Here is a 21,278-nt window from a genome sequence, read left to right as displayed (position 1 = left end):
AGACTTTGGACCGATTTATCACAGGAGCAATTGTGGTTGGATGACCTTACTAACGCTGTCAATGGTCCTTGTGTGACTTGACCGCCAACCTATTAACTTTAAGTCGACACTGCACTGTACCCATTGCACCACAGTTATTTCCTACAGAAAGTATCAGATACAATAACAAAAATATAGATCAATAAAGTTTCGGCTCATCACTGAAAATTGTGTTTTTAAATGCTAGTTGCTTGTTTGCTAAGTGATTTTGTATGCCAAAGGGTACAATATTGTTAACTACACAGAATTTGCAGTTGGACATTATATGAATTGTGACGACCAACCAGCCAATTTTAATGTAAGGCAATCTATGCTCAGGCGGCTGGTATTTGTAAGAGGAAAAATAATTTTCAACTATACAAATATGTACATTACGTTCCAACAGAGCATTGTAGTTTATTTCAAATCATTGAAAGATATATACTAAATGCCCATAATGTGGTAACAGTTAAACTTCTGGAGGGAGTTTTACCTTTGACTTTTACCTTTAAGTTTTACCTTTATTGAATGGTGATTTCAAATAGAACTGTCTTTTGTAATTGCTTAATCTCCTTGTCATATTAGTATAATGGTAACTATAAAATCATAATTGAGAACATTTTTGTATTATAAAGATGCTCAATTTTAGTTTGTATTGGTCTTATTGTTTGGTAACATGTTCAAAGATTTTAGAGGCACCCCTTGGTTATGATTACCCTGTTATATGGTTTTTTGTCTAACGTTGGAAAACACGATGTCTTTTTCATACGATATTTTTTTGTCATACGACATCAACAATTTTTTTTTAAATTAAAAGTTAGCAGTCGGTGTGCTGATAACTATGATGCCGATATGCTATTCGCCGAAATCCCTCCCATAATGCCTGAAAGAATTACGATGCTCGCTTTCTCTCAGTTCAACGTTATTCATTGTACCTTATAGTGAAACTGAAACCAAAAACGGATCGGTTATAAAATTTGAGCCGATGACGAAGTTGAAGTAAAATACATACCAAGACATAGCTTCAAGTGTGTATGTGTTTAGTAAGCTAAATGCAACTTTCATGCTATACGTCTTTCCCGAAGGTAAGAACTCCCTACAGTATGTAATGCACATAGTTTATTGTCAAGTTACATTTCATTGCGGATCATAACCACTAAATACAACAAAATTACTGTAGGTAACCATAGTTGCCAAGGTTAGCATACTATTTTGTTACTAATTTTTAATATGTACAGCACGTATATAAAATTTGGATGTTTTTACCTGGGGTGTCTACATTAAATACTTACTATGGGTTTCTATGCCCCTCTGTACGACATTTTCGCTTTACGTTGCCAACACTGGAATGAGTTGATGTCATATAGTGAGGGTTCACTGTTCACATATAAATAAAAACAATAAGTCAAAGGCTATGCAACCTTTTACCAAATTAGGCTATCTAGAATCTTGTTTGAAGTTTTCAAATTTAAAGTTTAATTTTTCTCATTTGAAAAACACTCAACTCTATGTAGGCTATTACTAGCCAAAAAGGCTGAATACTCCATATGGGCTCAGCGTAGATGGTCAACGTAAAAATCTTTTGTTTTTGCTAATTATTTAACCAAATGTTTTATCTTCTTCAACAATTGTAGATGGAGGTCAAGGCAACAGCACAAATGAAGAAGTTTGCCTTTCTCTTAACTGGAATGATTCGAAACAAAACGATTGCATCAGAGACAATAGAAAGTTCTGTTTGGTCTCTTGAGTCTGCCCAGCTTTTCTCAATAATGATGAAGACGAAAAAGGATACAGGCGTTAATGCATTGCACTCTCTCGCACTGAATGGGAACTCGGTAGCAATAAAATGCATTTTAGATAGACTAAACCCTGATCACCGTTTACTTTTATGCAAGTCTGTAGATAATGTTGGATGTACAGCACTTCATCACATCGCTGGACATGGGCCAACGGCCATAAGCTCTCTTCTCTCTCCTTTTAAGCAAGATGAGATCTTTGATATACTAAAGATACAAAATCGCAATGGCAATATTGCTGCTATACATTTTACTGCATGGAAAGGTAAAGCTTCTAGCATGAAAACAGTGATGGACTTATTGACAGATGCTCAAAAATTCGAACTGTTAAAAGTGAAAAACAAGAGTGGAAACACACCTCTGCATTTAGCTGCTTGGTGTGGTTGTGTGGAAACAATAAAGTGCATGCTCGGATCTGTAGTTGAGCAGCACAAACTTGTGCTATTGAATATCAGGAGAGAGGATGGCATCACACCATTGCGCATGGCATCGCAGCGCGGAAATGATGCTGCTGTTGCATGTTTGGAAGACTTCTATTGCACTACCAATGCTCAAGGCCAAGAATGCCCCAACCCTTTGCCAGAACTTAAGAGTTTCAGTAAATCAAACCAGGGTCAGTAGTGCTTGTGGCTTATACAAAATGTCAGAGTAACGTGGACGTAAATAGGGATTCTTGAATTTTTCATGTCCAAAATAAATGCAGTCGGCCAGATTCGGTGACATATAGTTTTAGCTCACTTGTTCCAGGTCCTTTCAGATGATATGGATGTGTATTTTATAGAACTAGTTTAGCTAAGCCTTGTGTTAAAAATGAAAGACTACATTTGATTAGGTTGATTTTTTTAATCCTATTTTAAGACAGCTGTTTGAAATCATCATATTTGTGTGTTCTTGGTATTCATCGCTAAACTTTGCCAGTCATCAATCGTTGCAGTCTATCATTGCAACCTTTCATTACATCTGAAAAAGACCAAGTTTTATCACGCTCTTTAATTTGGCCAAACTATTGATAATGTGTGGGTATTTTAGATATGTGTACCTCCAAACTGTTGATAATGTGTGGGTATTTTAGGTATGTGTAACACCAAACTATTGATAATGTGTGGGTATTTTAGATATGTGTAACACCAAACTGTTGATAATGTGTGGGTATTTTATATATGTGTTACACCAAGCTATTGATTTTTTACTCTAAAAACAATTGCTGGAAGTGAATTGAACACTGCCATTTCATGATCTCTTAAAATTATTAGCTCGGTGAGATAAATTATATCTCGGAGCGAGTTGAAAGCGACAATAAGCTTGGATCATATCTAACTTTGTACTGGTTCCATTGTTTCCTTCTTTTATTAACATCACCTTTGTTTGTACAAACATTCATCATTGGGAAGAGATTCTAATCTACGGTGGTTTCATGATGGCGGCGATTAACTGTTCGTTTTTGAGCTTTTAAGAGCATGTAATCACATTTCCACATATTTTGCACTTACAACACAACAGAGTAAGACATGGTGAATCTTTTGATACCAAATAACTGTAACGTGAATTTTGTTGCAAGTCAACCTTTAAATGCCATTTCACCATTAATTTTGCAATGTAGATAAGCTGGAAGCCTCAGATGTTAAATATAAGGAGCTTGTCAATGCTGCCGTGCTGCCACTACAAAGCAAGATACATGAACTAGAGAATCTCTTCCGACAGCAGTTCTCCGAACATCTCCAAAAAACACAACGGCCCAGTTGTCTACCAAATGCAGGTATGAGGAGTACATATATTAGATTTTTTCTATAATGTTTCTAGTAATATTTCCTTGTGCATGATGAGATACGGCTCTACTGTGCATGAGTAAACAGGGGTACAGCAGCAGACAAGACAGCAAATTCTATGTATGGTTGCACTGGCCACACTTCATTTCTCTGGCTAAAATACCAATTCTGCTATGGAGATTTTCAAAATACTTTTCATCATCCATTTTTTTCTAAATGAAATCTTCAAATTTAATTCATTTCGATAATTCTTTTAGATTTTTAGATATTGAAACTGTTGATGGTTGAAACAAATATTCCTATATAAATACATTTAGGCTTATCTAGTTTGTTCCAGTGCTACAATAGATATTTCAAGTAATTATGATATGCACGTAGAATAAGCTAATTTAGAAATTAGATAAAAAATTATAAATATTTATAATTCAAATGTATATTGTAAAACTTAAGTTAGTAAAGTAACAATCAAAAGAAGAAAATTTTTCATTTTTTTACCTTGAAGATATTTGAACACAAGTGTAATTTTGGCATTGCGTAGGTTAAGTTGTAAAGTGAGTGAGAAAAATAGAGGCATAACTTATTTTAACTGACACTGAATATAGGTCAAGTCAACCTAATTTATATAATTCTTATTACGTATGCATTTTATTTCTAGTTTCCACCAGCTTTTTCTCTTTCTTTTACAGACCTTACAGGCTGTTTCAAAAGATATTTTCTATGCCTTATGTTGGTAATTACTTCATATGTCGAAATGAATATTTGTTAGAATTTTGACTTTTGCATTGCTTGTCAAAAAACACATATGTTAATATTATCGTTACGTCAAGATTTGACTGCACAATGTTTTACTTTCAAACAGATGACAACAAATCATCGATGATTACAAGTAGTGCACATGGGTGATTTTGTGAAGGTAATGCGAGTTATTGTAAACACCGCTAGATCTTGATTTCTGTTGTTACACGTTTACTAGCTAGTGACTCAAACTAGTAATCTAACCAATGATTCAAAATCTTCATTGACCAATCAGCTCACTGCCAATTCAGTATTTGGCATCCTACAATGTAGCAATATTGATATCTGTATGATTTATCTGTTACTCTATTGAAATTTTTATCGAGTGTACTTGAGATACTAGGGGTGGTGAGTACTGGCTCATTTATCAACTCAATACACAGATAAGGTTTGTTTTGAGATAGGATATAACGGATGCTATTCTCAGATGCACTCATGGTGTTTATGAAGGATACACTCGGTTGTGTTACTCAGCATTCTCATTGGTCCATTTAGTAGTCTGACTCTGCATTTTCACTGGTTCATTTAGTGGTCTGACTAAACTTTCATTGGTTTACTTGACTGTTTGAACTAGCATTCTCATTGGTCTATTTAGTAGTCTGACTCTGCATTTTCATTGGTCCATTTAGTTGTCTGACTCTGCATTTTCATTGGTCCATTTAGTGGTCTGATTAAACTTTCTCATTGGTTTACTTGACTGTTTGAACCAGCATTCTCATTGGTCCATTTAGTAGTCTGACTCTGCATTCTCATGGGTCCATTTCGTTGTCTTACTGAATATTCTCATTCGAGCAATGGAATGCCTGCAACGATTTTTTTCGTTAGGGTTTTTATCAGTTTCAAGCTATGCTAGCGCATGACCTTTGTCCAAGGTCAAGATTATGCTACTCAATAAAGCAATACAATCCAAATTATTAATTAATTAATCACAAGGATTCAATTTGGTATCATCTAAATTACTGGTTGATTTGTCTATTGGATTGTGCAGTTTAACTTTTATCGGGATTTGTGTTTTAGGGTTTTGGTGTGTAGCCCTAGTTTATCAAAACAATGTCTTTCAAGTCTTACACAGCCTAATATTTGGCTGGTGGGTTTGATGACATTTGCTATCCACACCGGAGGTATGACAGCGGTCAACTCTATGCACATGCTCTCATGCAATTGTTCATTAATGTTTTGCCATACCATAAATATGCGCATGCCAAACGTTATGAACTGCTAATAAGGGTGTAAATGTGGAGGCTCTATTTTTGAGTAAAGTTTCTTGAGTATGCATATTGCTAAATACATCAGGTCAGTCGTATGTTAGCTTGAATATACCATTGGTCCAAAGGTAGGCTGGGAGAGACAACCCTGAATCTAGTTTTAGCATAACTTAGGTGAATAGTTGTTGATTTTTTAAATTTACCAAATTCTGGCATAATTTGAAAACGCTTGTAGAATAGGCTTGTAAAGCTAAGGCTCGAACCGAAATAAATTGTACAGTTATCCTCCCTTGGAAAATTATTTGATTTTTATTTTCAATTAAAAAGTGTAACACAGCCAGACGCAACCTCTTTATTTTGTCATATTTCAAGGCTGTTTGTCTTAATAAAAATTATAGAGAAAATTTGAGGTTTTAGTTTTGAAAAAATGAAGTTTCTTTTTTTATTAAGCTGTTTTACCTCGCGCTTCATTTGACTAGAGGTTACCAACAATCATCATTTGTGTCTTCATTTGACTAGAGGTTACCAACAATCATCATTTGTATCTTCATTTGACTAGAGGTTACTAACAATCATCATTTGTATATTCATTTGACTAGAGGTTACCAACAATCATCATTTGTATCTTCATTTGACTAGAGGTTACCAACAATCATCATTTGTATCTTCATTTGACTAGAGGTTACCAACAATCATCATTTGTGTCTTCATTTGACTAGAGGTTACCAACAATCATCATTTGTATCTTCATTTGACTAGAGGTTACTAACAATCATCATTTGTATCTTCATTTGACTAGAGGTTACCAACAATCATCATTTGTATCTTCATTTGACTAGAGGTTACTAACAATCATCATTTGTATATTCATTTGACTAGAGGTTACCAACAATCATCATTTGTATCTTCATTTGACTAGAGGTTACTAACAATCATCATTTGTATCTTCATTTGACTAGAGGTTACCAACAATCATCATTTGTATCTTCATTTGGCTAGAGGTTACTAACAATCATCATTTGTATATTCATTTGACTAGAGGTTACCAACAATCATCATTTGTATCTTTATTTGACTAGAGGTTACCAACAATCATCATTTGTATTTTCATTTGACTAGAGGTTACCAACAATCATCATTTGTATCTTCATTTGACTAGAGGTTACCAACAATCATCATTTGTATATTCGTTTGACTAGAGGTTACTAACAATCATCATTTGTATATTTATTTGACTAGAGGTTACCAACAATCATCATTTGTATATTCGTTTGACTAGAGGTTACCAACAATCATCATTTGTATATTATTTGACTAGAGGTTACCAACAATCATCATTTGTATCTTCATTTGACTAGAGGTTACCAACAATCATCATTTGTATCTTCATTTGACTAGAGGTTACCAACAATCATCATTTGTATCTGCAGCAAGTATATTAATCGAGTTTAATGCCTGACCCTTTTTATGGTACAAAACCACGCAAATGATGACAACAGGCTGTATTTATTAAACCATGCCTTAAATTTTGGTAGTTTTACCTGCGCACTAAATGTACTGGTCCAAGTTTAAATACATGTAAATTGTTTGATGTTCCTATTTTGTGGAAAGATTTCAAAGCATTCTGCGTAGCCAAAGCTGTATGACAGAGATGTTTAATGTAAACAACCAGCATTGAAGCTTCATAGCTATGTCAGACTTCCCTCAGCAAGTGATCTCTTTTTAGACAGGGTCGACATTGCCTTCAGTTAGGAGTCGTCGGAACTGATTACTCAATTGAAGATGGTTGCTTCTTGTGAAGATCAATTTTGTTCTCAAGTTTTCAACAAGAACTGCTGCTTGTTATTTCAATTGCTTCTCATATTGGTCTTGCAGTCGTGACTGTGTTGATATGTTCCTCATATATGCTTGATCTTTCATTCTTCTGTAGGATTTACTCCCACAATGGAGTGTGGATTCGATTCAGAATATGATGACCTCTCTCTGCGGTTTGACCTTGATACAATCATCGACGGTAATGCAAAACTAACATTTAGTTATACTGATCTGTATTTAGTGTTATACATACAAAGGTCTGATACAAAGGTTTTATTTTGAATGACATTTAGCACTATACAGACAAATGTTTGACCTTGACCTGCTGATAGTGCTATACGAAAATTTGAAATGGTGTTAGATATGTGACAGCAGAGTTTAATAACAGTCAAGATGTAACAACTATTATTTGTTGTCATAAATGCTAATACATTTAAGGACTGCCCATTATACATTTCACTAATGATGCAACCATTCATGAGCTGATTTCATAAAAAAATTGTTTGCGCGTTTATGGTGTAGCTAAAATAATGCAATTTTGTTTGTATTAACTCTCAAACCAGATATATAATCTTTAGCTTTGGTTTTGATTGGCTGCAATAGGAACATAACTTGGTTGACAACATCGAGGGTTGGCAAAACCGAAGGCATACATAATTCACGATTGTTAGTACCTCGGCTGGTCAGCTGATCGATCTTTACTATAATAAGAGCCATACATGTATGTCCATCTGTAGCTGCAGTTGGAGGTTATATAAAAGATTGCATCTTACAGGATTTGAACTCGTATACTTTAAATACAACTCTGATCAGCTTTATGGACCCAGTGTTTCTGATATTCTATCATATAACACATTTCATTGAAGTATTGTGTTAAAAATAGACATAAGTTAAATTTAGCAAGTTGTCGCTGCGTTGAAGTTTGTAAGTCGTTATTTTGTAGCCACACAGCCAGAAGAAGACTCTACATCTGTAGCTTCTGCTGAAAGGGACAGCACAGTCACCTGCGCAATCTCAAATGATAAAGGATGCCATGACATTAACTTTTATAACGTTAAATAACAGAGGATGCCATGATACCAACTCCTACAGACATGACAGCGTATATCTGTAGACACCACAATAGCATAACAGCGTATTGCAATACTATGTACGACACATTTTAGCAAAGGAGTTACTTCTCCTCTGAAGATGCTATCAATTGGTCACCAAGATGGCAGCTACTAAAAAGAGCTAATGGTAGTTTTTTATAGCATCTGGAAAGTGACAGAGAACCTTCAAAGTATTGGTCTGTAAAATTTACCTAGCAGGTGCTACACCATGAATTTAATTGCAAATTATTTTGATAATTTTTGTACACAGAGGTGCTATCTGGGAGTATTATGTACATTTTTCCGCATTATGAATATGTTATACAATCGTGTTTAAAGCAATATTTTTAATAACAATTTTTATTGTTGAAATACATTCCATATTTAGCAGTTGTCATCATAAATGTAGATATGAACGTACATGTAGATATGAACGTACATATAGATATGAATGTACATGTCCAATAGATCAATATATAAAATAAAAAAGCTTGAAGGAGATAGCTGCATTTAGGCATTGCACAAAAGTATAAACTATGGTTAATGTTGCATCCAATTTGTACCGAGTACAAAAAGTGTAAAAGTGATAAACCAAAGCGCAAGTGAGAGGTCCTCGAGTATATAAAGGTTACTTAGTAACAGCACATTGCACTGGGAGTCTCTCTAGCACAGGTGCACTACTTGGTCCTTGAGCGAGCCAAGACCAAAATCGTTTTAACAAAGGCATTTTCTCAAGATGCTTACTGGTTAGTGGTAAAATAGCTATAAAATAATGTTCTGTTAGGAAGACTAAAGCAAAAATTAAAATATGACTGCCATCTTTTTTAAAAATATTACCAATCAGTCTTATTTGTGTTAAATAACCCCCAGCTCAAAATAAGCAATTAACTTTACATTCGCGCTGTCCAAAACATGTAAACTGTATGATGATATCACAACAAAGGGAGATTTTGAAGTAATTGTTCTCAAATTATTACTGCAGTTTTGCTCAGCGATTCATTGACCAGTCAGTGGATACTATTCTGCTATGATAATGCTCTGAAGAGCCAAGCGGCTGTTAAACTTTTCCTGTAATTTACCGAGCACCCACAACTTAATTTATATTTGCTTTCATGACAGTTGCTGCGAGACTAGGATTTTGCCGAGAGACTAGAGATAGTTGCTGCGGGACTAGTATGTTATCGTTTCATGGACCGCGTTGTATAATAAAAACGTTACGACGTGTATTATTCACCAATGTAAATATGGATGGCTTTATGATCCCTGATGATCACCGATGTATTGCAACCAGCTTTAACATAAACAGCCAATTTCAGTAGTAGCCTTACCATGTGTTTAACCCCTGACAGCCACAGATCATGAATATTTGAGAAAACCTACAGCATCATTTGGTTAGTAGTAAGGCTAATTATATTAATACAAACGTTAAAAATCTTTCTTAAAAAATGACTAGAAATGAGAAGTGGCTAATCTGGAAAACAAATTTGAAGCTAACTACTCCTGGGTTACAAGTTCAATAGGTCGCTCCATATGCAGGTCAAAGTTGTGTTCGATCGGCAGCTGCTTCTTGCACTGAGTGTCAGCTAGCAGACTCATTTTGTTCCTGACGAGGACCTTGTGGAGGCTGTGCAGCTCTCTGCACTTGACTATGTCAGGATGGCATCCGACGACATGCACCGCTGTCAGGTGTTCCAACTTGTGTAGCCCAGCTGGCAGCGACTGCAGCCTTCTGTTGTTTGACAAATCCAGAAGCGTTAAACTGAAATGCAATTCAAAGACAATGCATGTAGTAAATGTGGAACCTGTGATACAACAGGAGCAATACAGAAGTAAATGCAGTGCCAACAACACAGCATGTAGATGCAGTGCCAACAGCGCGTTGAACTAAGAAGCCGTTGGTGTATCGCGTTGGGATATAACTTACTTCTAAACATGTAAACTTAAAGAATGAGAAGTTATATAACTACAGCAATACATTTATAAGCAAGGTTCAAGCCTTTATTCTGATAAAAGGTCAACCAATGAGACAAATAAAAGACAACATGTAATGTCAACACGATCTGCAACCAATCACTAACTGACACAAGTCTCTTCAACCCAACTCATCATTAAAAATGTGGTTGCGCCAAAAAGGTTGATTTAATGAAATTAAGACCAATGAAAGGCTAAAACATCAGCTACAATTTGATGCCATTTTTGTCTTTGTAGACTAACCCTGTCCAGAGATACATGCGTTCGAATGAGGCCATCTTTTAAAAAGCTCAGATTCCAGCGGGTGCTTCATTCGTGACGTAATGAGTGATACATGTGAAACGAGCCCACGAGCGATAAATATGAGATCTCTTCTTTAGCCAATCACCAGGACAAAATTTTTATATAGGTCATATTAAATGTTATCGCTCGTAAAACGAGTTATCTGTGATGTCGAAGATTCTCATTTTTAGGGAGATTACTCTATTACTAGTTAGTTATGCACATCGGCCACTAGTAGATTCTAGTAGCTACATACATCAACATATTTATTTTACATTAATCATCAGACATGCAGGACAGGTTATAGTTAGAGCAGACAGGCGTCAGCAGCGTTATGCTGCAGAGGATGATAGGAGAATGGAGGTAAATTTATCTTCAACTTTGAGTATCCTATACATATATTCTAAGCTAACGGTAATAATTTTAGTAGTCATGAATACATTTACTAATAAGTAAAATTATAACTTTTTAATATCAAAAAAACATCGTTGCATAACTTTTTAATCGTTTCACAACTTTTTATCATCACGCCTAGCTATAACATTTTCTTTGGCATTTTTAGCTAGTAAATTAGATTTATGATTAGAATTTATGTTCAGTGTGTGAAAAGTGAGCAAAATCGATTGATTGCAATCGAAATGCTCATCTTCAACTCTCAGAAACAAAGCTTCGAATTGTTGGCTTGGCGTATTTATGCTTTTCTTAAACATTTATTCATTTTGAAAATTACACTCGCAATCTATCTAACTCTCAAATTGAAAGCTTTCAGTAGATACGCGCTAGAACTACATACATATATATGAATGACATTTATTACATTTGTTTCAATGTTGCAGGATGTTTATGTTTACAGGTTCACTAGCGGAGCAGTCGTGTCGGTCTGGAAACTGCCATAAATGGGAAAGAGAGACATGAATGTGTGCTGCACAAAACATAATGTTTTGTTTGAGTTTGCTGCAGCAAATTAATTTGTCATATTATATGAACTGAAACTATGTGAATGAATGGCCACGACTTAGATGGATGTTTTTAATAAAAACTGTGTGCTGCGATGAAAATTTTTTGGCTTGTAAAAATTATATAATAAAATATTATTGTTGAAGACAATGAAAAACATGATTTGCAGAACATATTGAATACATTATAGCCCTGTTATCGTCTGTGCTGAAATCTTCTCTGATAGATGGATTTATGAAATGTAATCAAAGCTGTATTGACAGGTACTTTTGAATAGCTTGACTTAATTCCAACGGACCAAATATTAAGTTCAAAAAATTTTATGCTCCACCTTACTAAGTGAAAACAGCCGAGTCCACAAACCGCCAACCAGGTGCAAGAATGGTTTTATTAACTTTTGCCAGAATCGGTGGGTTAATTGATTTCAACGAACTTGAAATTGTTTTGCGTTCACTATTTCGGTCAACTCATAAAACCATTTGTTTTGTACTTGAATTAAAGCACATAAATTACATAATTCTTTTATTGTATATTTCAATACATCAGAGTCTTGGCTTTCGAATGAGCTATTGTTTGCCATGGCGAGACAGACATTGGTTAGTGTTTATAGGATTTCTCCAGAGCTTTATCGCGAAAAAGTTTACTGGCATAGTCTTGAAAATTGTGACGTCACAATTATCATATTCGTTGTTGTGTGCTCTTACCGCTTATTTATCAACTACGGAAGTGAATAATGACCAGTGGCAGGCGAAGGTAGGACAACTCCAGAGACCGAATAAAGATGACAAAGGAATCAGTGTCATTAGTTCTCCATGTACATATTATTTCTATGATAAGTACCTCAGACTCCAAGAACCATACTATATTTTCCCGGCGATATTATGCACTAGCTCTTTATTTTTAATGCGATGTTAAGGGTGACGACTGAGACTAATTAATTTCAAGCATTGCGTGATCTCGCGAAAGTGCGATTGACATTTAGTCCTAGGGCCACGCAACCGCAGGTCATAATTTAATCGATGTGATTTCATTACCTCTATAAACGACAGTACATTTATTGAAGCATAATTAATTAACCCAGAACATGTGTTTGTATTGGTCGGCGTTAGCACAATCGCTGGCATTGTTGATTATCTATAATCTTAGTTTATTATTAGCGCTCTCCAGGTTTAACAGCACCGAATTTTACAGAAAACGCAGCTTCAATGGCAGCGAAAGGGATCGACGACCTAAGGCTAAATGAGAATTATGACGCCACATTTTGAGTACCTGAACCAAGTGTTTTTTTTGCAGGACGTACTTTTGACACCCCGTTTTTCATAGTTTTATTATTCTTTGTGTATTGAATATAGGCTCATTCGAAAGCCAAGACTCTGATGTATTGAAATATATAATATAAAAAAAGTAATTTATGTGCTTTAACTAATCGAATGGGACCAGTAAAATTTTCTACAAATTGATACAAATAGTGACAAGATAACGTAGACTATACATGACATTTTGAGATGCAGTTGGTTTCACCATATATTCGAACATATTATTTCCAAAGATGGCGGTGTGCCTATTTTATTTAGTAGCTAGTTTTCGGTGTGCGTGTAGCGACTGAAAACTTAGCTGATACAAAGGCTGTGATGAAATACGCTAACTCCACGACCTAATTACTGTAGACCGGTAGAATTGGTAGTCAGTACTCAAATGTTTACACAGCATTTAGAAAAAGTTAATATCGCAAGTTTTCAATTTCCCTTATATGAAGCGTTCAAAACATTCATAATAATATATCTGTAGCTGGATTTAAAATTTTATTCTAGCCAACATAAGCAAATGCAAAATAAAATATATGCCAATAGAGCCGCGTAGGACTAGGCTTTTATGGCATTAGCCGATGTGAATACGAGAGATAGAGACAGGTTGTATCACGCGTTACATCATTTTGGGCAAGTCTGGGCATGTTTTTTTGGCCTGAGCATTTTTACCGAGATCAATTTTTTTCGATTTTAATCTTCAAATATCTTGACAATGAGATTGCCTAACACAACAAACAACATATTAACTGATAGACAAAAAAATACTTTCTTTTAAAATCAACTCAAATTTGACGCAACCACATTTAATTGCATAGAAGTGAGCCTAATTACGCAGTAAAATCAGTCACAAAGTAAACTATTCTCATTCACTTGTACATGTAATCTGAGGCTACTAAATGTGATTTAGGGTGGTATTCTAACGCACCTGTGTAGCTCCCTAAAGGATTCAGGCAAAGCTCCGATAGATATAGAGTCTAGAAGGAGTGTGGAGAGCATCTTACATTGACCAAGACTGGCAGGTATTTCTTCTATCATATTCTCTACAGAGGGAAAATATGGGAGCTTGTTATCTAGTGATATAGTCAAACCCTGACATACAAAGTAAACCTGTTTCAAGGTAACAACACCTTCTTATGTAGGAAAGATTATTCTTATAAAAAGGCATTGAATATTGTACAATACGATGAAAAACCCATGAAACAACATAAACAATATTATTAGATGTAGCCTGAAATAAATACATTATATAAAACTAAATGTAAAAATATAAAATACAAATAAAAGCTAAATTAATAAAGTAATAATCGATAAAAAGAGGTTTCTATTGTTCTCTTATCTTGAAGACATGTAAACATAAGTGTAGCCTCCGTAAAACTTAAGGATGAACATAAAATGAGAAACAGAATAACAAGACAATAACAAGACATAACTTACTCCAACTTACGCTAGGTGTGGGGTTAAATGAACCTATTTACTTTTTAAATGTTTTCACACTTATGTTTAATTTCTACCAGCTTTCCCCCATTTTAATTGCATAACTGTAAGGTTTAGAAGAATTTTGGGTGAATTTTCAGACTAACCTTGACTCAAATTTTAAGTTCTACACTGACAAGTTCTCATGTAGAAGTGATCGAATTTTAATGTTTTACTATTGAAGAGCAACAGCAAAACATTTTATTGTAAAACAACGGTTATTTCTTGATTGCTAAATCAAAAAACAATAGCTGCTCCAATTTTGGTGATAACTGCAACAGAGTCAGCATAATAAATTTAGCTGCTGACTCTACAGGATACAAGAGTATTACTGACAGAGAAAATAGCCTACTGTTAAACGAGGATTCATTTCACAGGACAAAGATTTCAAATTTCAAGGACAAATTTCATAGGATATAAATCCAAAGGATGCAAGCGATTTTTTATGGCAATTTAAAAATGTACAAACACTATCACCCACTCAAAACAACTGCCTGTCAAGTGGATAGAAAACATCAGATAAATTAACAACTTACGAGCCACATCTAGATAATTTAGCGCTGCCAACTTTCCAACATCAGCGTGTAAAAAACTCAACTTGTTGTTTCTTAAACTCAGAAACTGGAGATTTCTCAACTAAAAGAAATAAATGGTGAGCGATGAAATTCATGAGAATAAACTATTGGAGCTGAGGCTATGAAATAAACTGTTTCGTAGAAGATCAAGTCCAGGAAATTATCAAAGGGCAGACAAATCCAAAAAACACAAACTGAAAAGATTACTAGATAATCGTTAAAATAAGTGAGTCTAACAACAGAGACCACAAACAAGTCAGCAGGCAGATGATAGCAAAACAATACCTTAAACATAGTGACTGGTACATCAGTGAGTCTATTACTAGCCAGGCTGAGGTATCGTAAGGAGGTCAGCTGATGAGCGTTATCTGGGAATGCCAACAATCCATTGTAACTCAAGTCTAACTGCACCAATTTCCTTAGATGGCAAATGGCATCAGGCAGTCTAACAATATATTTGTACTTGATACTAGCACAAGATCGCAACACCATTTAGGTATGTACGAGGTCTGATCAACAAGTTCCAGGAATGGCTGTATTGTTGCAATATAGATAGTTTTACAAACAAACTAAATTAGTCTCCTTCAAAATACATTCCTTGAGAGTCTATACATTTAGTCCAACGCCGCTGCCATTGCTCAAAGCAGTGACAGAAGTCCGCTTTCTTCAGAGCCCGCAACTCCGAAGTTGTATTTCTTTTAATTGATTCGATGTCTTCAAATCGTTCACCTTTAAGGGAAAATTTTAACTTTGGAAACAACCAGAAGTCACAGGGAGCAAGGTCTGGTGAGTACGGGGATGAGGCACAATAGAGATGGAGTGTTTGGCACAGAATTCATTCACAGTCAAAGATGTGTGTGCTGGGGCGTTATCATGATGTAACCTCCAACCACCTGGCATCGCTAAAGCTGGTCTTTTGCGCCTGATACTTTCTTTCAAGCGCCTTAAGATATCTCTGTAAACATACTGATTAACAGTAGTTCTTGGAGGTAAGAATTCTTTGTGTACTATTCCATTAATGTCAAAGAAAACAACCAGAAGCGTTTTGATCGCTGACCGTGACATCCTCGCCTTCTTTGGTCTAGGAGACTCAGGTGACTTCCACTGTGAACTCTGCATTTTGGTTTCAGGGTCGTATCCATACACCCAGCTTTCATCAGCTGTTATTACAGTTTTTAGGAAGTCGGGATCATGCAGTACTGCTGTCTTAAGTTCGCTACAAATGTCAATTCTTCTCTGCTTTTGATCATCATTCAGCAAACGTGGAACAAACTTTGCAGCTACCCTATGCATGTTAAGATCATCTTTTAATATTTTATGAATGGTACCAAAAGAAAGCCCAGTTTGTTGGCTTACTTTTCGTATAGTAACACGACGATCAGCGTTGACTATAGCCTTTACAGTGTCAATAGCAGTGACAGTCCTTCGTGATGTTGGAGCTCCACTGTGTTTATCGTCTTCAATCTCTTCTCTTCCTTTTCTAAACCGTTTGTGCCATTCATAGACTTGTGTTTTCTTTAAGGACTCATCCCCGAAGGCTGTATGCAACATTTTAAGGGTATCTGATGGTGATTTACCGAGTTTAGCACAACATTTTATACAGACGCGTTGTTCGTTTTGATCGGCCATTTTGAAAAATTCGCCGAAAGATCCAAACTAGTCCGTGATTGTATTAATATTGCTTAGCAATGACTAAGAATTTTGGCCTAAAACTTTCTGTACTAACTAATTAGGAGTTGTTCTTTCGTTTGCAACAATGAAAAAGTAACTCAGACATAGACTACTAGTCATGATAACACAATTCCGGGAACTTAGTGATCAGACCTCGTATATTTGGCAACTACTGAGTATCTATTAAAAAAGACTAGGTCCAGATGCTGGTGGTACACACATAGTTTATATCCTACACCCACGGACTCTATGGTACTTCTCCTATAAGTGTATCATTAGCTATCTATCTAAACAGTTTCGTTAGTTTAGACAAGCACCTGTCATGGCTGACAATGGATGGTGAGATAATTCATAAATCTGGCTAGACATGCAAGTATGTATTTAAGAAGCTTTTACACTCATCAAAGGAAAGACAGTGCCAATACATCTGAGACAGGGTAACAGGACAGGGCTTTCTCAAATATAGAAACGGCAACTTAATTTTTGACAGTTAAAGTCAATTAAATTTTAAATTTGAACAATTTAAAGTCTGATGCTCGCCTTAATACAATCAGTGCCTATCCATGAAGCAAGTCCCAACCTGTTGTTGGCAGGCCAGATGCTTCGGACCAATAGATCTACATTAAACAGCAATGTATTGTGAATTTGAAGATCATTCTAGTAAACCGCCCAGATAACTCACAATGATGAAAAGTGTCAAAACCCAATGAAAAAGAAGTTTAGTGTTCTATCTTCAACTGTATAATTTTTTAAACTCACTTGTCAAGAAATGTGTGGCACTCCCTGTTCTTCATATTAAAAGAACACAGATCAAGCAGTATCAAGTTTATGAGCTGACGTATATCTGGACTGACTGTCTTGAGGCTGTGAGCCCTTAAAACCAAGCGAGTTATCTCTTTAAACGTGAACAGCTCAGGAGGTAGCTCGGGACAACCGTAATGAGAAAGGTCGACCAACATAATTTAACGGTGTGTGATGCTTCCAGATACAGTTGTCTTCACCTCCTACACAAACCACATGAATTGTACCAACTTTCTTAAAAAACCCATTCTCAAGTTGACTAGGAGTACTTTGTGATCGACTGAATGCATTAACCTGATATCCCAGATAACACAGAGAAGGTAACGTAAAAGTAAGCCTTTCTAACAAAGTATGCTAAATGGAAAATAATCTAACATGATAGCTCCGAATTGTTATATAAAATACAATCATATTAAAACAAAGAGCATCGTTATAAATTATCAATGCAATGACCAAGGCACAGTATTCAAATGCTGTATTCAAGTTTGCAGACATAAACCCTGAATACAAACCAACAGTTTCCAAAAATGCTTTATATTTTGTTTTTGTAAAAATTCACCAAACTAACAAAATGCTATTGACAAACTAGGAATTTAAAGCATTCTAATGGGTCATTTATATGGACTTAGAGTTCTAGTTATGGTTATGGGCAGCAGTTGGTGTACGTTAATTATGTGTAAATTAGTTGGGTGAATAGCTATGCCTCAATCTATACCTAATTTATGGCAACTCAAAAAGATTCATTAATAAATAGTTAACATGAATAATATTACGAAGAGACAAGTTCTTCCACAAGATGTGGTCTAGACAATTGTGGTAAGATAACAAAATTGTCAGCTTTGATAAAATTGATCTTCAACTCATATTCATTTAGTTTAATTAGTATTGACCATTTCCTACGTCTATTACTAAAATGAAAAAGTAATTCTTATCAAGTACATTTGAAAGTAGTTTCGGCTTTGATAAAATTGATCTTCAATTCATACCCTATTTGTTAATTTAGCACTATTAATTAATTAATTAGATTATTGTGTGATTCTATACCTAAAAAGCAATTTTTATCGCGTACATCTAAACGTAGGACAACATAGGCATGAAAATTGCATTTTATATACTATAAAGTGTACATCACACTTTTGCATATCATGAATTTGATGTCACGATAGACACTATTGCAGTGTAACTTCTCAATAATGAGATGAAAGGACATAATACTTCATATAGAATGAAACCGTAAATAGTGCATATCCATGAACTTTCGCTTTTAGACATGGTTGTTTAGATTAGTAACTTGAATTTGGTTATTGATCTTTAGTCTTTATTGATCTTTAACACCTTCAATGGCATAGCTTTGCTTGCTATATAAAATAATATATGCTATATAAAATATTTAGCAATTGTTGTTGATTTAAAAACCATTGTCGTTAAAATGGAATTCATGTGTAAAATGAAATTGTACGGACAGAGCTTTAGAGAGACTTTATGAACACTAAAACTGGCATGTGAGGTAAAGAGATTGGTGCAGGGGAGGTGAAAGCAGGTTTCACTAATGTAAAAAAGATAAGAGGGGATGAAATGTACAGAATTTCTAGTAGACATGTGGTCCCAGGTTCTTTCATGACATAAAACATTTAGTAGCAGTTCAAGTAATTACACAAGTACTAAGTAATAAAGTAGTCAGTCAAAACACTAGCCGACTAGAACTTCAATGGAATGCAAGAATACGGTGAATACCGTATCTTTCAGAGCTAGCAAGGAGAAAGCATGATACAAAACGTAATATGGATGTGGTGTTACATATTACTAAATTCAGTTGTTTCCAATGTGCAATGCTATTATTTTGGTGCTAAGTGTCAAAGAAATGAAAAGGCCAAATATGCTGACCATCTTTGATTGCAAGATACAATGTTTAAACCATTGCGAATTTCAAAAGAATATTACCACCGAATGAGAATTGGTAATACCATCAGTGAGTTCTAACACTGGGTCAAATGAGAAAAGCATATAAGTAGAGATTCTAGCCTACTTGCAGTGTAAGGTAATGCTCTCAGACACTGAGAAGGCGGCTAGGCTAGCCTCAACGACGCTACTGCTTGGGATGTGATGGAAGTTAAACTTGACTCCACATCTCATGTCAATTGCATGACAGGAGAATCATGTGATGATACTGCCGAGTGTGACAGTCACACACACGGCTCTAGCAGTGAATAGATTCTGTATGATTACAAGGGACTAATGCTTAGCCATACATTAGGATGAGAGCAGTGTGACTAAAACAAGGATTAGTCGCCAATCAGAATAGCTTATGGAATCAAGGGTGTGCCCCGGTGCTTTGGAACTGGCTTCATGCAAAACAATTGGTTTTTATCTGACTTGTTCATGAAGCTTTTTAATGAAGAAATGGGAAGTCAATCAAGCAATGAAGTAAAGTCAATGCTGACGTAACAGGCAGGTTAGTCAGTACTTGAATAAGAAATGTGTTGGCACGGCTTTGAAATGTAGCCTTTTAGTGATGAAGTTAGCTTGGACATCAAATTATGATTTGAGGTTATAGAGACCAATGGACTAAGATGAGTAAATTTAGCAATAATGGGCTAAATAAATACTGGTTCAGCAACATGCTATAGCAAAAGCAAAGAAAGACTCTCCTTGTACTGAGAGGAGGAGCTACTCCAAGTGCCTAAAGAGTTGTACTTTGCTGAGGCTATTGTTTCAAGGTGAAAATGGTTTCTTGCACTTGTTTAAAGACCTGGAGATATGATGTTTTAGCAGGTCCCAGACATAAGGCTGCAGTGGAATTGACAATATGCTTGATAAAAAAATTGTGATTAATGGTCATATTCAAAGGATACAAAACAAAGTATGTTTAGCTACAATTGTCAAAGCTTGAACATTTTTGAGCACCAATAAGGCTAGCTGTGTGTCTAAGTGTTGATATGTGCTTATTTGCAAGCTTTGACAGCTTGGTTGTGGAATGAGGTCAGCCTGACCAGCTTAAAAAAGGGCCAGCCAGATATACATAAGTCCAGATCATGTGCACCACTGTACCGCATTATCTAAAGCTGAGCTATATGGTTGATTTACTAGTTACGAATTAAAGAAAAATCCTGGCTATAAAAAAACTTTGAGGCTGTTACTGCAGGAGAGTATGTGTCGGCCTACGCGCATACTGTGGTTGCGCTCGTTAACAGGTTGTTTTGTAAAGATTATAATTATGAAGCTATGTCAGTGTTGAGCATACAATGTCAACTTACCGGTAACTACAGTACTGTTCAAAAGCTGTGTGAAAAATCATAACTTTGATGCATTAGCTCACATGATCAGTTTTTCTAACATTTCTGGTTTGTCGCTCAAACAGACTTTCGCAATGACGTATCTCATAATATTTTCAAATTTTAATAATTTTAAGAAACTTTAAATAAGTAAGCTAGAAACAAAAAGAGCTAAACTCGCAGAAGGTTTCACCCGTAAATCAGGTTCAGTCAAAGTTTCAGAACAGGTAACCTAACATTTTAGTAAGCAAAACCTCTTTGGTTTAGTAGTACTTCAGTAAGCCTATTCATCGCCGAATTCGTCAGAAATTGACCGACCGTGAACAAGTTGAGGTCAACAGAACACTATTTTCTCATGAAAACCTCGATAAATAATATTCACAAACAAACAAACAAGTTAAAATTGGAATAAACCGATCTTATATATCCCTTCGCGATCAGTGTCGTATAGCGCACTGATCGCGAAGGGCACAGTGTCGTCTC

At 35.5% G+C, this 21,278-nt stretch overlaps 2 protein-coding genes across 4 annotated transcripts; one reads left to right on the top strand and one right to left on the bottom strand.

The window, feature by feature from the left end:
• The first annotated feature begins 1,645 nt into the window (after nucleotides 1-1,645).
• Nucleotides 1,646-8,876, top strand: LOC137390032 (uncharacterized). Its single transcript, XM_068076259.1, has 4 exons — nucleotides 1,646-2,427; nucleotides 3,415-3,570; nucleotides 7,511-7,594; nucleotides 8,339-8,876. The coding sequence occupies exons 1-4, from the start codon at nucleotides 1,653-1,655 to the stop codon at nucleotides 8,455-8,457; spliced, it is 1,134 nt and encodes a 377-aa protein (XP_067932360.1). The 5' UTR covers nucleotides 1,646-1,652; the 3' UTR covers nucleotides 8,458-8,876.
• LOC137390033 (leucine-rich repeat protein SHOC-2-like) lies at nucleotides 8,829-21,125 on the bottom strand. Of its 3 annotated transcripts, none has more exons than XM_068076261.1 (6): nucleotides 21,050-21,125; nucleotides 17,482-17,726; nucleotides 15,337-15,496; nucleotides 15,013-15,112; nucleotides 13,929-14,043; nucleotides 8,829-10,245 (listed from the first exon to the last, which is right to left on the bottom strand). In XM_068076261.1, the coding sequence occupies exons 2-6, from the start codon at nucleotides 17,679-17,681 to the stop codon at nucleotides 9,981-9,983; spliced, it is 840 nt and encodes a 279-aa protein (XP_067932362.1). In that variant the 5' UTR covers nucleotides 17,682-17,726; nucleotides 21,050-21,125; the 3' UTR covers nucleotides 8,829-9,980. The 3 variants fall into 3 exon arrangements, with proteins under 3 accessions (XP_067932362.1, XP_067932361.1, XP_067932363.1); XM_068076260.1 differs by having other exon boundaries at nucleotides 20,778-21,106; XM_068076262.1 differs by lacking the exon at nucleotides 21,050-21,125 and having other exon boundaries at nucleotides 15,337-15,419; nucleotides 17,482-17,566.
• Between the last annotated feature and the right edge of the window lie 153 nt (nucleotides 21,126-21,278).

Source organism: Watersipora subatra, chromosome 3 (assembly GCF_963576615.1).
Source record: "Watersipora subatra chromosome 3, tzWatSuba1.1, whole genome shotgun sequence".
Taxonomy (NCBI): Eukaryota; Metazoa; Bryozoa; class Gymnolaemata; order Cheilostomatida; family Watersiporidae; genus Watersipora; species Watersipora subatra.
The sequence above is the reverse complement of the archived record's forward strand: the minus strand, read 5'-3'. Positions and strand labels throughout refer to the sequence as shown.

Coding starts and splice junctions, on each gene's coding strand:
- LOC137390032 (XM_068076259.1), top strand. CDS start 1,653: ATGGAGGTCAAGGCAACAGCACAAATGAAGAAGTTTGCCTTTCTCTTA. Junction 2,428..3,414: donor TTTCAGTAAATCAAACCAGG/GTCAGTAGTGCT, acceptor TTTGCAATGTAG/ATAAGCTGGAAGCCTCAGAT. Junction 3,571..7,510: donor CAGTTGTCTACCAAATGCAG/GTATGAGGAGTA, acceptor ATTCTTCTGTAG/GATTTACTCCCACAATGGAG.
- LOC137390033 (XM_068076261.1), bottom strand. CDS start 17,681: ATGTTGGTCGACCTTTCTCATTACGGTTGTCCCGAGCTACCTCCTGAG. Junction 15,497..17,481: donor TGCCACACATTTCTTGACAA/GTGAGTTTAAAA, acceptor ATATATTGTTAG/ACTGCCTGATGCCATTTGCC. Junction 10,246..13,928: donor TCCTTTAGGGAGCTACACAG/GTGCGTTAGAAT, acceptor ATTGCATTTCAG/TTTAACGCTTCTGGATTTGT.